At 44.7% G+C, this 16,732-nt stretch overlaps 2 protein-coding genes across 11 annotated transcripts; both read left to right on the top strand.

Moving 5' to 3' along the window:
- Positions 1-18: 18 nt before the first annotated feature.
- Positions 19-7,423, top strand: LOC114867351 (tropomyosin beta chain). 8 transcript variants are annotated; one of them, XM_029169966.3, is made up of 9 exons: positions 19-270; positions 1,975-2,100; positions 3,340-3,473; positions 3,599-3,716; positions 3,882-3,952; positions 4,212-4,287; positions 5,369-5,431; positions 5,519-5,588; positions 7,041-7,423. In XM_029169966.3, exons 1-9 carry the CDS (start codon positions 157-159, stop codon positions 7,121-7,123), a joined length of 855 nt encoding a protein of 284 aa, XP_029025799.1. In that variant the 5' UTR covers positions 19-156; the 3' UTR covers positions 7,124-7,423. The 8 variants fall into 8 exon arrangements, with proteins under 8 accessions (XP_029025799.1, XP_029025798.1, XP_029025797.1 ...); XM_029169965.3 differs by lacking the exon at positions 7,041-7,423 and adding an exon at positions 5,962-6,211 and having other exon boundaries at positions 21-270; XM_029169964.3 differs by lacking the exon at positions 4,212-4,287 and adding an exon at positions 4,882-4,957 and having other exon boundaries at positions 22-270.
- An 844-nt stretch (positions 7,424-8,267) lies between these two features.
- On the top strand, positions 8,268-16,656 carry il6st (interleukin 6 cytokine family signal transduce). Of its 3 annotated transcripts, none has more exons than XM_029169804.3 (16): positions 8,268-8,477; positions 8,734-8,813; positions 9,694-9,990; positions 10,812-10,956; positions 11,229-11,383; positions 11,493-11,647; positions 11,727-11,898; positions 12,240-12,319; positions 12,519-12,777; positions 13,086-13,256; positions 13,475-13,582; positions 13,756-13,902; positions 13,980-14,120; positions 14,339-14,435; positions 14,576-14,657; positions 15,140-16,656. In XM_029169804.3, exons 2-16 carry the CDS (start codon positions 8,741-8,743, stop codon positions 15,746-15,748), a joined length of 2,691 nt encoding a protein of 896 aa, XP_029025637.1. In that variant the 5' UTR covers positions 8,268-8,477; positions 8,734-8,740; the 3' UTR covers positions 15,749-16,656. The 3 variants fall into 3 exon arrangements, with proteins under 3 accessions (XP_029025637.1, XP_029025638.1, XP_029025634.1); XM_029169805.3 differs by having other exon boundaries at positions 8,718-8,813; XM_029169801.3 differs by having other exon boundaries at positions 8,709-8,813.
- The last annotated feature ends 76 nt before the right edge of the window (positions 16,657-16,732 follow it).

Raw genomic sequence — 16,732 nt, 5'->3', positions numbered from 1 at the left:
GGACAACACCGTCCTCGTGCGCATCCCCAGAAAAAACGGGAGCTCGCGCTGCAGCCATTCCGTCCTCGTTCTCTCCTCGAGCCGCTCAGACTTCTCCGCAGGCGCCCGTCCGCTGCCCCAGAGTCCAGACAGCACCGAGAACACAGCTGAGCCGCCATGGAGGCCATCAAGAAGAAGATGCAGATGCTGAAGCTGGATAAGGAGAACGCCATAGACCGGGCGGAGCAGGCGGAGGTGGACAAGAAGGGAGCGGAGGACAAATGCAAGCAGGTAGAGAAAGATGCGGCTGACGCGGCTCGGCGCCTGCGCTGGTCGACGAAGAAAGACCCAGAACTGGCTTCAGCCTGTGCTTGTCACGTGGGGGTCGAGCTTTGTTAGAAAGGATAAATGTCAGGGCCACTCTGATAAAACTGGTAACCGCGTAAATGACTCATTTAAACCAAGTCCAACCACTCAACTCTGGTTTGATTTACAGTAAATACTGTCAGAGTCGTTGACAAATATGCAGGTATTAATAGAATATTATTAGCATACATAGATGTATGTAGTTATTCACTATTGTAGATTATTTCCTCTATTTACCAACTGATCATTTAGTTAAAACAAAGCTATATAATATTTTTAAAGGTTCCATTGATCCGTGCTCTGAAGTCTCTGAAAGCCATGAAACTAATTTGGTACAAATAGTTGGTGTGAACAACTATAGTCTAACGTCAGGCTTTTATACGCTTGATATCTTGAAATAAATCAATGACAATTCATGAAAGCAGTTAAGTCAGTGTATGTTTTTTTTTCCTGAATTGCTAAAAATCATACGTGTGTGATTTCCTGCTGATTTCCTGGATGAGGCGATGCCCAAATATGATATAAGTGTCAAACAGACACTTTATATAATGCGGCCTGGTTCAGCCGTGATGCTGAAACATTTAAGAACATTTAACATTAAAGGGCCAGATATGAACTGTTTAAACATGACCAGTGCAAAGCGGTCCAGGTTGTTCCCATGCACAGATTCCAGCATGAACCACCTGCTGGTTAGTTTGGGAGAAGCTGGCGATTCATAGTGGTCAGAACCAGAATTCTGCTGTCTAATGGTGGGAGGCCTCGGGTGGGGCAGCGCTGACAGCCCGTTCTGGGGGGAGGCTGCAGAGGCTCTGGTCCAGATCTGTTGACATTTATACGTGTTTTGTTCTTTGTGTCATAACTTCCACATGTTCTCAGCTGTGCAGACACATAATTCGTTACAGTACCGTGTAACTGCTGAAGGATTTTGTGGTTTTATTTTAGCGGCAGATGTTCATATAGCGTATGATTGTTATCAATCTGTCGATCAGCAGTTAACCTTTAAGCTACATTACAGGCCCAGTGGTTTAGAGGCTCAAGATGAGCATTGAGAAGCAGTCTGCAGTGAAAAGCAGCAATTTAGGAGTCAGAATAAATAGATAATTATATATTAATCTATTCTCCTTTTGTAATCAGACAAAGAGCAATTGTAAAACATATTTTACTGTAATTATAACAGACAAGAACCTGAAACTCCCCAGTTAAAAAAAAGACCAGGCATCATCTGCACTATAAATACATGGAGCTATTCATCTTTGCAAGTGTCCACATAACATTTATTCTCAGAGGACCCAACACACAGCTGTTACCATGGCCGCACTGTTACTGTGACGGAAGAAATAAACACACCTGTCTGCTGGAAGACCTCAGACCTCAGTAATGACCTGTGCATAAAGCAATGTGATCTGTTACCTGACCTGGACATTAGCCTTAACCATTCTAACGGGGCCTCTAGGACCATCATGTTATGTTTGGTTCAGGCATCAGAGGCCAACTCCTCTGAGCCGTCATCAGCTCTGGCATCTTCTTCTTTTCATATTCCTCTTTCTATTCTGCTGCGTTGGTGGTTTATAGCCGTCTAACATGTTCTTTTCTTTTTGTGTCTACTGTGCTGGGATTTTTAACTTCTAGCTGGAGGAGGAACTTCTGGGTCTGCAGAAGAAGCTGAAAGGAGTAGAAGATGAGCTGGACAAATATTCTGAATCACTAAAAGATGCTCAAGAAAAGCTTGAGCAGGCAGAGAAAAAGGCAGCAGATGTAAGTGAAAGGTGTAAAAAGCACATGAATGTCACAGAAGTGCAGATGTCATCTTTTTTCATACAATCGCCATTCAGATGGTTTTCTTCAGGTGCAGCACAAGGTTTAGTTCTGCATCAACACAATACACAAATATACAAAATACATTATGTGTTCTGATCGTGGGAACCAAACGTTTGGGGTCATTTTAGTTCACTTGTTAAAAATAAATAAGAGAAATTGCTAAAAGTTGATGTGTGTGCAATTTTAAAATAAGAGATATTTAAATAAATTTTATTTCGACACAATAACCGGAAGAGTCAAGCCTCATTTACGACCTGTGGTACCGTTGCCATGGCAACACGGTGACTCCTCGGCGACAGAAAGACCTTGGACAGCGTTTTGCAGCATGGCGACTTTAGTCTCTCTAGACTCTGTGAGGAAGAAGATCCAGACGCTGCAGCAGGTGGCGTATGAGGCGGAGGAGCGAGCCGAGCTGCTGCAGGCGGACGCGGACGCGGAGCGGGAGGCCAGACTGCGGGTAGACGGGCACACGGTCCAACACGGAGCCTGCGTTAGCCGTGACAGCGTCTGAGGCGCTGTGACGTCACACTGATGGAACCCACGTTTTTATATTCAATTAACGCTTAATATTAGTACAGTTGTACACACCTTTAGCGTATAAAGTGTAACTACCGCGTGAAGCCTTTGCTACTACAGAAATAAACACATTTCGCTCACTCTAACGGCTTGTGCTGACCGCGCACGCGCCCGGATGTTAAGGAGACGCGACCTCAGACTGGCCACGCGCAAACCCGTCATCAGACCCATTCACTGATGACGGGTTTGTTTATGTTACAACGTCAAACGTCTCACGTTGGTGTTAAACTTCGGGAGGCACCGACACTCTTTCTGTTTGCACACACTGGTTCTGTTTATCTGTGAACTTAAGTTCAAATGTGAAATGAAAAGAATGAACCAGCTACTGCAAAATCTGTTTTATTTTTATATTTCAATTTTAAAACACAAACAAAAAGCATAAATAACTATTTATTTAGTCATTTATTTAGTTTATTTATTATGTCAACGATTAAAGACAAAGTATTTTAGTTTGGTGCATCAGGTTTACATACTTGTGTTTTATGTTAGATTTCATGATGAGGACGCAGGTACAGAGCATGAACATACTGTATAAACTCATGATGGTTTCCACTAGTTTCTATTAGGATGAGTCTCAGGACCCAGTGTTTGTTCCTGCAGGCTGAGGCAGAGGTGGCCTCTCTAAACAGGCGCATCCAGCTGGTGGAAGAGGAGTTGGATCGGGCTCAGGAGAGACTGGCTACTGCTCTGCAGAAGCTGGAAGAGGCCGAGAAGGCGGCAGACGAGAGTGAGAGGTGAAGACATTCATGACCCTGCGTCCCAGCTCAGTGCCGACAGTTAACCTAGCGAGGACTGTTACCTCCAGAGTGTGAGTTGACTGCAGAGTGACCAACGGTTTGTGTCTGTTCCTCTCCCTCAGAGGAATGAAGGTCATAGAGAACAGAGCCACAAAAGACGAAGAGAAAATGGAGATCCAGGAGATGCAGCTGAAGGAAGCCAAACACATTGCAGAGGAGGCTGACCGCAAATATGAAGAGGTGAGGAAACCATAGCTCACCCCTGTAGCACATGTCAAAACTCTGAATTAGATCATAAGGATGTGGAAGGGGTTAAGCCAAAGTGAAATATTATCATATTCCAAAGATAAAGCATTATCAGTCCCTTTATTTATCGTGGGTTTGCGCTGACTCCATTCTCTGCAGGTTGCCCGTAAACTAGTGATCCTGGAGGGTGAGCTGGAGCGCTCCGAGGAGCGGGCTGAGGTGGCTGAGGCGTGAGTAAACAGCTGCTGAGCGTCATAGCAGACGTCATGGGATACAAAGACATTCACTTAGTGCATTTTCATATAACGTAATTATTATGGGATTGACCTGCTTGACTCTCAAATGTCTGAATGTGTGAAGCTGACGGTCCTAACAAATGCGCTAACCACAGAAAGGTTCTGGTTGTGTGTTTTTGTGTGATGCATGCCATCACCCGTGTGGGACTTGTGTGACGGCTGCCACCCACTGCCCCTGGACTAACCCCTGCAGGCGAGTGCGGGAGCTGGAGGAGGAGCTTAGACTAATGGACCACAATTTGAAGTCCATGATGTGTGACGAAGAAGAGGTAAAGACTCCATCAGTGTGCGATGCTGACCTGCTCCTCTCTGCTCCTCTGACGTGCAGCCTCTCCGTCACGCCTTTTGTTTAACTCACATCTAACACGGTGACTTTAAGCATCTTGTCTGAACCAAGTCACGTTTGTTCTGACTTCTTTCATTTCATCATTTCACTCACTGTGAAAACGGTGAGTGAAGACGTCCAATCAGATGTTGGTAATTGAAACCCTTGTTCCTTAACCCCAGTGAAAACACGTTGTACGTTATTGAATCCAGCATAATCACAAAACAATCACAACTAATCACTGAACCTCTAAATGTGAATTAGTCTGAATGCAGTGTATGATAAGCAACTGCTCAGGAAACAGTGGGACTTTGGGTTCATGAGTCTCTGTATTTCTCATGACACTCTGGTGTCATGAGAAATACACAGTAACAGCAACTGACTTGTTTCCATGACAAGCATCACCTGAACCAAAACAGGGTTAGGTGTAAATCATATCTATATTCTGTCCATGAGCTACGAGCTGAAGCTCTTCTATTGTCCTATCTTTCAAGTCTCTGCTTTCTCTTCTGCTTTTGCTCTTTCGTGCGTTGCTCAGTAAATCAGGTGACCTTGAGGAAGAGTTGAAAAATGTCACCAACAACTTGAAGTCACTGGAAGCCCAGGCTGAGAAGGTACAGTAGGAGCTGGGAGGCATGTGATGAGGACTGACACAAACATTATATGTCGGACATAGTCATGTAGAAACAGAAGCAAGAAGGAAAGCCCATTTTGGATGATGCTGTGAGGTAGTGACAGTTTTTTTCATTAAAAGGGGCTGTGGCTCAGTGTTTATTACACAATTAGTAAAAACATCTCAATAAAAGCACAAAGATAAAACTGAGGTGTCATCACCCCGTCAGGCCGTGGGGCCCTGTTGAGGTAGAGGACACCTCCATCCCACTGGGATTGATGTTGGGACACGTCGTCACCTTTTCATTTATTGGTTGGAGCTTGGGTTTCTGCTGTGTCGCTGACAGTAAAGCTTGTATGACATCTCCTCAGCAGTGCTGCACTTAGTAACTGTGTGTCTGTTGGACTTTCAGTACTCGCAGAAGGAGGACAAGTATGAAGAGGAGATTCGGGTGCTGACTGACAAACTGAAGGAGGTGATTTTTGCAGCGCATTGTGTTTGGTGTCCTTCACTTAGTTTTGCTCACAGACAGTGGTAATGATGCTGTTGCTCTGTGTTCCAGGCTGAGACTCGTGCAGAGTTTGCAGAGAGGTCTGTGGCTAAACTAGAGAAGACCATTGATGATCTAGAAGGTATGGCTCGTCTTAAAGCACTCATCCATTCCTAATACTTGATTGCTTTTTAATTGTTATGTTGTAAAGTACTAATAGTTCTACTTTCTTGTACTAATGTGTATAAATCTCCAGCAGTGTAGGATGATAATAGATATCAGCCAATCTCTGTCTCTGGCTGCTCTGCCTTTGTGCAGCTTTCACTGACACTGTTTGAGTCAAAGTCTTGTTGGACCCGGTTTGTGGAGCTCAGCTCCTGCATCACTGTTTTAGAGCCGCTGATGTGATGATGTAACACCAGTCACTCTATGTGAAGTATAACAGTGTCCCTTCTGTTTCCACTCTTTCCGCTTGGCTCTCCTGTCTTTGTGGACCCGTGTGTGTCCTCCTGTAGATGAAGTATATGCTCAGAAGCTGAAGGGCAAGGCTCTCAGTGAGGAGCTGGACCTGGCCCTCAATGACATGACCACGCTGTAGGCCTGCACCCCTGCTCTCTTCCACCTGATGCTCTTCTTGGTCCCGTCGTAGGCCGGATCATTACACTGTGTCTGTGTTTCGTCTCCTGCTTCATTTCCTCTCTTATGAAATCTTTCTGTAAACCTGTTTTCCTTTTCCATGTAATAAATCTATTCATGCTCTTGCGATCTCTGTTTTCCTCTCACTGTTTTTCTGCATTTTATTTTACGACCTTTTTCTACGAACAAAGACAATGACACTGGAAAGGTATTTCTCATCACCAGCGCACATGGTGTCCTGGGGGTTGGTCTAATGTCCGAGGAAGGTAACATTCAGACGCTGAGCTTAAATCTGAGAAAATAAAGACTTTTGGTTTTCTGGTTGATCAGAATTGGGTAAACACTGGAAGTCATTTTCTTCTATTCCAGTCTGTTTGTGTGCTGGTCTTCTTGACCTTTACGTTATTGCTCCAGAGAAACTGAGGGATTTTATCAGTGTTTGGTTCGAACACTGTCTCAATCATGGCTTTGTTTGTTATTACTGCACAGTTAACAGGTTTAACGTATGTGGGGGTCAGAAACCAGTCTGTGCCTGATGCAAACGCCATTTATCAGAGTATCTCCTTCACATACAGAGAGCGAGGTTGTGGAGTGTTGGTCCACTCCTCCTCAGTAGATGAGCTCTGCTGCTGGATATTTATCAGGAGAAGAACATGCCGTGGTTGATCCAGAGCCTCCAAACACGCTCAGTGACAGATTGAATTTAAAGTGATCAAAGCCTTTCTGTGTTTCCGGTGCAGGAGGTCAGTGTGTCTCTATGCTGATAGAGGATGATGAACAGGCTAGCTCTTAGCAACCATTCTACTACTAAAATTTTCTGTTAAAGGCATAGTTTTATACTTTCTGCAGGTTCATGTCTTCCTCTTTATCACCTTATCACAGTACACACACCGTGTAGAATCAGTGAATTAGAATGAGCTCATATAGAATTTATCTGTGACTTTGTTTCCTTCTCCAGAGAAAGTTGCTCATGCCAAAGAGGAGAACCTGGAGATGCACCAGGTGTTGGACCAAACTCTTCTAGAGCTCAACAATTTATAGTACAACATTGATCTTGTGAGCTCTTCATTCCTGATATAATTTTAGCACAAGAAACAAAGTCAGTTGTAAAAATAACTGTAGGACCTTCACTAATCATTGTAATGATTGTTACAGATATTTGTTGCTAAAGGTCACAAGATAAAGACACTTTACACCTCAAAATCAAGTCCTACCATTATGTTTTGGAATTATGACATTGGAGAAATACTACAAGAAATAAAACCTGTGCCCTGTGTACCATTTCTTGTTTATGTCTTCATCCTAAACCATTTTAATAAAACATGGGTTTGTTGAATGGTTCATTGTGTCTAAGAATCCTTTCATTTTTATTCATTTGTTTTTTCCTTCCCTTGTTTGATTCTAACCTGTAGGGTTTTTCTCAGTTCTGTTCTAGTAGTTTGATTTAAAGGACATTTTGACTTTCATATACAGATTTCACCTTGTTTTTTCATCCCTGGCACTTCCTTGAAAATCTGCCAAAAGTTAATTCAATAGGAATCTGCCGTGTTGTGAACACAGAGTTGTCACATTGTGTAGGTCAGTAAGTTTGGCTCAGTCCTGAGAGACGCTGACACACATTCAGTTCAAGCACAGTTGAGCAACGTGACCAAACTGTGACACTGTTTGTTATTAGTTCAATTCAATTCAGTTTTATTTCTATAGCACCAATTCACAACAAAGGACCTCGAGACACTTTATAGGGTTTGAGACCTGACACAACTAAACGCAGCAAATCCAACACAGAGCCAGTTCAGTTAACAGCAGCTACATTATAATCAGGTATCCAAGACACGTAGAAACGCCTGCTCATATACTTGCTAATAGATACATTTTGTTGAGTAAAGCTTTTGGGCCAGTTTCTCCTGGAGGCGAATGACCAGGCTGCAGGAACCACGTTCTCTACATTATGAGAAGCGAAGAGGTGGAGACATACTGGAAAACACAAGTCAAGATCACTAAAACAGCACAGGAACGCCTCAGACCTCCGATTGGACAAACGTATTTGACAGACAGCTGATTCAACCAATCGGAAATCAGTATAGCTTTCCTGCATATTTAAGATGATTCCTAAATTTCAGTGACTGGCAGCCCCTTAAACAGACGCTTGCTTCGTCCAGGCAGATTAGGTGGAGATCGAACAAGTCTGCGCAGCACCGCGAGATGTTACGACACACGTACTGTAGACTTGACGGGAAGTGGGTGGTCCCGTCTAGTAATCGCTGGCGCAGTCTAGAGCCTGGACATTAAAACGGACATTTAATGACCAAGCTTCGATGATTGCGTTTAAGCCTTTATGTAAACACGATAATGATATAGACAAACGTATATAGAAACAACAGCGGAGTCCACTCGGGTAAGTCGTTCTTCTAGCAGTGGAAACAACATGGCGTTAGGAGGATAGCGTGTGTTAGCGTCGTTCCTGTACATTTGGTTATTCGTAAGCTTCTAGGTCCATTTTTAACGAATGTGCTATAAACCTTCTACGTGGTCACGGGCCTCTAGTAACATTAAGTAGCACTGTAGCGGATGAGGCTCCAAGTAACGCAGTAACTCAGTGTCGCTAACTCAGCTAATGTAACTAAAGTTCTCTAAGGTTCCTGCGTCCGCAGCGTCGTGATGGTTCGTGCGGAGATGCTGCTGCTGCCGCTGCTGCTCGCCTGCCTCTCCCCGGCGCTGCCTGCGCACTATGGTCAGTATGACTTCCGTTCAGTCTGACCCTGCGTTAGGGGACGTGTGTGTAGCTGTGTGTGGTGAGAGCTCAGTGCATTTTATTTGGATGAGTGTGAGTCACGGTGGCGTTCATGTCTCTGACTTCCATCTGAACCTCGTCCATGGTCCATGTAGTAAATAAGTGTCTTACTTTCTGACATTTCTCCAAAAATCACAACAATATAAGCAGCACTTTTTATTAGTTTCTGTCCTTGGTTCTTAGAATTAAACCCACTCTCCACTGGCTCGAGCCTCTCAAAGTTGTTGCGTGTCCCAGAATCTCAGGCTCTGAATGTACGGAGGCTGTGACTCTGAGGTCAAAGAGCCAAGGAATGTCTTGTTGTGAGATGCTTGTGCGTCGCAGTGGTGCTGTTCTGTGTCAGTTAAAGCAATTTCATACGTACAAAGTGCAAAGTTCCATTCTGTTGGGTCTTGAAGAAACTAGTAAAGATCCTGTTGGGAATCTTGGGTCTTTTCAGCATTGGGGAGTGGGAGTTGCCATAGTTTGGTATGAGTCAACACTGTCTGTGTTACATGCATATGAGCACATTTCACAGAGTGGTGCAGCTGCTGTGTGTCATAGTTACTGAGGCTGTTGAGCTGAGATGTGCGTCTCTTCAATCCTTTTGTGCTAAGTGTATTTGCTGTTTGTGTTGTCCGTTTGCTTGTTTTGGAGGAGGTACTGTGTGCAAACGGTCAAATGTTGTGTCCTGTCTGCTGTGGCCGTTTTTAACCTGCTGAGTTATGTGCTCAGACAGTCCACAGACGTGCTGGTTCCTCCTGGCTGCCTAAATGTGAAAAATATCCTTGCTGAGGCACGAACAACGCTGAAATATTGATTCTGTTTTGTTGGTATTCAGAGAATCATTTGGTGACGGCCCCACAGTCTCCAGTGCTTCAGATTGGGTCTACATTCACCGCCACGTGCACGATCATCAACACAGCAGAAGTTACATCAGATGACCTCTACTGGAACGTGTCTAAGACTATTGTGCCCAAAGAACAGTACACCAGGATTAACGGATCAGCCCTTAATGTCACTATCACCGTCAAAAGCGAGAGCGCTGAATGGCTGTTTTGCTTGTGCAAGAAGAAGTCACCGTATGTTACCCTGAACAAAGGCAAATTTGTTCATGGGATCCATCTTAAGAAAGGCTGTACGTGTTGTTTTATCTTTTCTGTATGGTCATTGTTGATGCAAAGTCTGTTCTAGCCTCAGATCAAATACTGCCTATAATTATCAGCGCTGGCTAATTTATAGACTCATTAGAATAGTTTTTCCATAAATAAAAAGCAGAATATTTGATTAGATTCAAACTAAATTAATTAGACGAAGAGCTTATTGAGTAATTAATTAATTTGTTTATGTGTGTGGGAAATTTGAACCTCTGGGATTATCAATGATTTCATGCTATTGTAAAAGAGTCCAGGTTTTTGATCTTTTGTCCCCAAGTGAAGTCAGTATAGGCTACTGTCAAATAGTTCTATAGCCAATAGTTCTTTCAGATTGAATGTGCTGGTAGTTGATGTCATTACCTCGCATTCTGATAAAACAAAGGTGACAGGTGTGAAAGGACATCATAGGCTTTACAGTGCTCTTCATGGTAAGAACAACAAACTTAACTTCCAAGAGCAACATGTGTAATGGTCTGGAAAAAGAGAAAGCTACAGTAAATCAGTTTGTCTGTTTTCTGACCACGTGACTGTGGTGTTCATATGTTTAGCAGAGCATAGAAACGCAAATGCGAGTTCTGTCTGCTGACGGCTCGACGTGCATGAGATGCTGCACACCAACATCCTGTTTTACATTTATTCACAGCACCGTGGACAATTACAGCGTGTTCAGTTTCTCATATACTTACACACATACAGGCTGAATCTGAACCTTGAACCTAGACAGAGAAATAGGAAGATTTTGAAATGTTTTTGTCCCAGGTTGTTTAGTCTGTTTATATTTTATTATCTGTGTCTGTGTCAGATCTCCCAGGGAAGCCTGAGAATCTATCATGTATAGCAGTTCAGGACCAAGAATACATATCTTCAACCATGAGGTGTGAATGGAAACCAGTAGGTCCTCAAACCCCTGATGTCCCCACAACATACAGGGTTTTTGTTCTTATGGCGTGAGTATATTTTTAATACCCTCCTGTTTCCTGTTCAGATGTTCTCACATATTTGACCGTGTGTGTGTGTGTGTGTGTGTGTGTGTGTGTGTGTGTGTGTGTGTGTGTGTGTGTGTGTGTGTGTGTGTGTGTGTGTGTGTGTTGTGTGTTGTGTGTGTGTGTGTGTGTGTGTGTGTGTCTCCCTGGCTCTTGGTCATCCCCCTCCTCCCGCCCCTCGCCTCCTCTTTGTCCTCCATCCCTTAACCTTGTCCTTTTAAATCTTCAATCAACAGAGGTTCAGAGTTTAATGTATCGACTCGTGAAAACCACGCTGAAATCCAGTTGAACACGTTCCCCTATCTTATGAACCTGGACATTTGGGTGGAGGCTCACAACGAACTGGGAACAGTGAAGTCTGACCATCTGCAGAATTATGCTGAGTGGTATGGTACGTGCTGGGCTTCTCCTCCGCTGCTCTTTCCTAAAGATGACGTCAGTGATGGTGGTGTTTGCCACCATTTCATCCTCTTGACTCTTTGTTGTATTGGCTCTTGCAGTGAAAACAAATCCTCCATCTCCTGTTGAGGCCATAGCAGAGAAGGATTTCCCTCGCTCCCTTCTCATACGCTGGCATTCACCTATTCATAAACAACATGTGTCATTAAAATATCAGATCCGGTTCTGTCCAGGTGGCTCTCATCACTGGACATATGTGAGTACAGTTTACTTCCGTCTTACACATTTTGATGACATCTTCCTCCAATCAATAAGACATGTGTTTACTGTCCTAGGTGCCTCTTGAAGACATCGCCCATGACATCACATCCTTCAGACTCCAGAACCTTCAGCCAGACACTTTTAATGTGATTCAGATGCGCTGCAAAAGTTCTAAAGTTCATGCAGAGTCGCAGGGTTACTGGAGTGACTGGAGTGCCAACACTACTACGAGGACCCCAGAGGACCGTGAGTGTCAAGACTGGCAGTATTACTGACTGCTATAGCTCTGTCTGTCTCCTTTTCTCAACTCTTTGGTTTTTAATACTATTATAATGACATTTTATCTCTCTGTATGTTGAGCTGGGATGGAGCTGCGTGCAGAGTTTTGTTCATGTTTCAATATAAATCCTGTCTTCTGTCCAAGTAAAAGAAAATTCACTGACGTCCATAGTTCCTAGTAATTTCCCTGTTGGGTAGTTCTACCTGGCGGAGCCATCAAATACTGCGTGCACGTGGACAAATACCATTTACTTCATGCTGCCTTTCCTGCTGCTTTACTGTAGATTTGCACATTTTTTCTTTTCTAGGACCAACAAGTAAACCAGACGTATGGGCTGTGGTTGATCAGAGCGACAGCCATTATCGGCGGGTGTGGCTTGTTTCAAAGGTAAGTTCCCACAACCTTCACTTGTACGTTAGAATGTTAAACATGACTACATATAAAAACATGGACATCCTTGTACAATGTCATCCTTTTTAATAAATGGACATTTTCTTAAAACATTTAAAGTTGTTCTCGCTGATTAATTGAACTTTCATTACAACAGTTGACAAGGACATACTTTTGTGCATGTTTCCTTTAATAGGATCCTGTTTCTGCCAACGGGAAGATAATAAAATATACATACAACATTACAATTCACGGCTATCCATCCAAGAATGAAAGCTCAGAGAGCATCGCAGTGAACAGCTCCGAGACAGACGGCAGCTCTAACCAAAGGAAGATCGCTGCCCGTACAGGGGTTCGTCTGGGCTACGACCAGTCTGTTAGAGTGGACGTCACCGCCAGTAACTCTGTGGGGACGTCTCCTGCTGCTTCTTTAACTGTCCCTCCAAGGGGAAGTGGTACGTTTTCATGGTGACACAAGTTAGACAGGAAAGCTGAAACGTTACAGCTGCTGCATCAATTATTATGTGAACAAACAAAGCCCTGGCTGTAACAGACCCCAGACCCAGTCTGCCTGAAGGATGCAGTCTGGACATTAGGCCATGCACAGAAGCTTTGTGTGACCTACGTTAGATTCATGACTTTTGCCTAACATCTTTGTGAACAGGAGACGAATGGTCTCAGCGAACCAACTGAGCATGAGAAGCTAATAGAGGTTCATTAACCGGTTTCTCAGTATTGTATGAGTATTTTGTGTTTGTTCCAGTGCGAGACCCAGTGAGGGAGCTCATAGTGATGCCCCAAAGGAACACGCTGTGGCTGCAGTGGAAACCCCCCCCCGGGGAAGGGGTGTCGGAGTATGTTGTGGTGTGGGTGGCTGGTGAACAGATGGACTGGCAGAGGGAGAACAGAAGCACCACACACACTCTCATCAAAGGTAGTCGCTCGCTAATGACTGACACCGACTATATAGCAGTTCATACATATGCACTTCTATGACCTGTATGTGGTCATTTACCGTGACTAAAGCTGCGTTTTAGGCCTGAGGTGCGTGAGTGTTTGTTCTAGAGCTGGATGGATTCCACTTCAGCCTGATTTCTTCATGTCTAACCTTCTTTGACTCTTTTTTTTTTTTTTTTTTTTTGAATGTCAAAGGCAACCTGGAGAAGTTTGTGTGCTACAACGTGTCCGTGTATCCAATATACTACAGGAAGTATAGTATTGGGAAGCCAGCCATGGTGGAAGCCTTTGTGGAGCAAGGAGGTTAGCGATATTATTATGACGCCTGTAAGGAGTAAAGTGCTGATGCTACGTCTTTATGGTTATAATGTCTGGAGCAGTTCCAGTTCAATCAGAAGTTTATTTTTTAAGGAAATAAAGAAAATGCAGACTGAGATATTTCCATTTTGAGACATTTCTTGCTGTTGTGGCTACAGCTCCACTGGAAGGCCCTGCTGTTAGACTGATGGGGAAACCAACCCCTAACAAGGTGGTCCTCGAGTGGAATCAAATCCCCCTGAACCACAGACGAGGCTTCATAACAAACTACACCATATTTTATAGCAGTCGGGCAGAAACGCACAGTAAGTGACCTACTGCCTTGTTAGGTCTGAGTTGTTAAACTTCTTTTCATCCTGACCTGTGCTTTGCTTGTTTGCAGACATAACAGTGCCAGCTGACGTCTACTCCTACACGCTGATGTCCCTGAGCAGCAATACGAAATACGACGTTTGGGTCAGGGCCTCGACTGTTCAAGGCTCAACCAGTGGTACTTATCACTCGTTTACCACCCCAACATTCGGTAAGTGACGCTTACAGGATCAACTTTCCCCATTTGTTTGTATTGTAGCATAAATATATTTAAATTAGTGAAATCAAAGCTACGTTTAAGGAGACGGCTTCATCCCTAAACGACAATGCGTGTAGCAGTAACGGTTCACTGTGTGACTGTATTCTCCTCATTGAAAAGGATTGGTATCGTGTGAACAGCTGAGCTGATCTCTGTCTTTTTTTTTTTAGCTCAAGGAACCATTGAGCTCATCGTTGTAGGAGTGAGCCTTGGATTTCTGTTCGTCGTCGTGATGACCACGCTGCTCTGCGTGTACAAAAAAGATGCGTACGTGTTTGAGAGGGACGATTTTCATGCCTCAACATATTGCTCTCAGTGTTAAACAAAATAAGATGGAATAAATACATAATACATGTGTCAGATGTGTTTATTCTAGAAGCAAGCAAAATAAATATATTTTTTTACAGGATAAAGAAGAACTTTTGGCCTCAGATTCCAAACCCTGGAGACAGCACCATTGGAAACTGGTCTCCTGATTATCCCCTGAAGGTAAGGACGCACACTCCCACATCATCACACAGCTGTAGAGGTTTTACTAGTTAGCATGTTGCTGTGATCACTGTGATATTCTACAGTCCATCGTTTGTTCAGGCAAACATTTTAATGAACACGCTGCTTCCTTCTACTGCCACGCAGTAAGATTTAAACCTGAAAGCCGTGAGCAAGGACCTCCACTCTGTGGCTTAGGAGCCAGTAGTGTTCTCACAGGGAACCAGCAGGTGGCAGAGTTTCTCTGTACTGGGCTGGAATCGATAACGAGAACCGAAACTTTCCTGATGTTAAAGAGTAGCTTCACTGATTTTAAGCTGCTTCCTGTGGTTCTTTGGTGCGTCTCTACAGTAAAAATAAAATAAAACCAGAGAATAAGGGAAACTAAAATAACCTATTCTGTCAGCATGTGTCTCTGCCTAAAAGAAGATTTATTCTAGCCTGAAGTGTAAATGCTGTTGTCTGTAAATGTTCCACTTCAGGCGGAGACATCAAAGGAGAAGTGTCTGTCTGGCATTAGTGTGCTCGATGTGGACGTCTGTGACAGAGGGAGTGTGTATGAGGAGGACAAGGCCAGCCTCGCTCTGAGGAAGGACAAGTACCTGTCCGAGGAGCACAGCAGCGGGATCGGCGGCTCCTCCTGCATGTCCTCCCCTCGCCAGAGCGTGTCCGACAACGACGACAGCGGCGACATGGGCGACACCACTGCCAGCACCGTGCAGTACTCCTCTGTGGTGGCCTCTGGCGGCTACAAGGGCCAGACGCCAGGCTCCCAGCCTCAGCAGGCCGTTTTCACACGGTCCGAGTCCACACAGCCTCTGCTGGAGTCTGAGGAGCATCCAGACATGTTTGTGCAGGAGGGCAGCAGACAGTCTGCTCGTTTCCCCCGACAGACCTGCTTCTCACCAGCTGCAGCGAACAGAGACGGCACCAGAGCCGCTGAATTGGAAGAGCTGGAGGCTCTAGACTTTTGTCCTCTGGAGGAGGACGCCGAGCCAACGGCACCACCAAAGGAGCAGTCCGCTGACTGGCAGCCGCCCGCACCCAGCTCCAGCTACATGCCTCAGCTGGGGGGCTACAGGCCCCAGTGAGACTGACACCAGGTCCTCGGTGTCCAGCCGTCCCTGATCACGTCCCATGTGCATGCACTGGACGCAGGGAAGACAAACATGCTGCAGCCTGTACTGCATCACAATCTGCCTTTATAGTAAATGATGCCTGACACGTGTGTGTCCGTCCGTGTGTGTGTGTGTGTGTGTGTCCATCCGTGTGTGTGTGTCCATCCGTGTGTGTGTGTCCATCCGTGTGTGTGTGTCCGTCCGTGTGTGTGTGTGTCCGTCCGTGTGTGTGTGTGTGTGTGTGTGTGTGTGTGTGTGTCTGTCCGTGTGTGTGTGTCCGTGTGTGTGTGTGTGTGTGTGTCCATCCGTGTGTGTGTGTCCATCCGTGTGTGTGGACATTTGAACAGGACTCCGAGTGGAGCTGTGTCTTAGCTTCTGGTTGTTACACGCCTGTCTTCAGCTCTGCACTGCTCATGCTTGTACAATTAGTTAAGCTTACGGCGGTAACGGTCATATTGGTTTTGGCTGCGTATGAAATGCCAGTGCATGTCCAGAGCAAATACAGCTGACGGAGGAGAAAGCAGCTTTAACGTCCAGATTCCAGGTCACGGGATCAAAGGCGGTCTTCACTACTCGGCCACGTTTGTGCCTCTTCATTTCTACTCATGTTCCAATGTTGGGACCGTTTTTAGTACTGACATCACTGACATGTGCTTCAGACTTTACAGGACACAGGCACCCATCGCCCACTTACTACGGCGTCATCATCATCATCTCTGTTACACAGAAAACCAACAGAATCCGCCTGTGAAGCAAACTAGTTGTAGTGTTAACGTTTTGTCCAAGCAGTTCTACTGTGAAGTGTTATTTCAGTAGCATCTCATTAACCAGCACACAAACGCTTTAGATCTGTATGAAATAAATGTTTCAGCCAACACGTCCATGTTGTCTGCAATTAGTGCTTCAACATTTTGGCAATGAGCGATCACATCTCATCAAACACAATTCAGATTCTGA

This window comes from Betta splendens, chromosome 12 (genome assembly GCF_900634795.4).
Source record: "Betta splendens chromosome 12, fBetSpl5.4, whole genome shotgun sequence".
Lineage (NCBI taxonomy): Eukaryota > Metazoa > Chordata > Actinopteri > Anabantiformes > Osphronemidae > Betta > Betta splendens.
Note: the sequence above shows the minus strand (reverse complement) of the source record. Positions and strands in the feature narration are given on the sequence as shown.

Coding starts and splice junctions, on each gene's coding strand:
- LOC114867351 (XM_029169966.3), top strand. CDS start 157: ATGGAGGCCATCAAGAAGAAGATGCAGATGCTGAAGCTGGATAAGGAG. Junction 2,101..3,339: donor CAGAGAAAAAGGCAGCAGAT/GTAAGTGAAAGG, acceptor TTGTTCCTGCAG/GCTGAGGCAGAGGTGGCCTC. Junction 4,288..5,368: donor TGATGTGTGACGAAGAAGAG/GTAAAGACTCCA, acceptor TTGGACTTTCAG/TACTCGCAGAAGGAGGACAA.
- il6st (XM_029169804.3), top strand. CDS start 8,741: ATGGTTCGTGCGGAGATGCTGCTGCTGCCGCTGCTGCTCGCCTGCCTC. Junction 11,384..11,492: donor GAATTATGCTGAGTGGTATG/GTACGTGCTGGG, acceptor TGGCTCTTGCAG/TGAAAACAAATCCTCCATCT. Junction 14,436..14,575: donor TGCGTGTACAAAAAAGATGC/GTACGTGTTTGA, acceptor ATTTTTTTACAG/GATAAAGAAGAACTTTTGGC.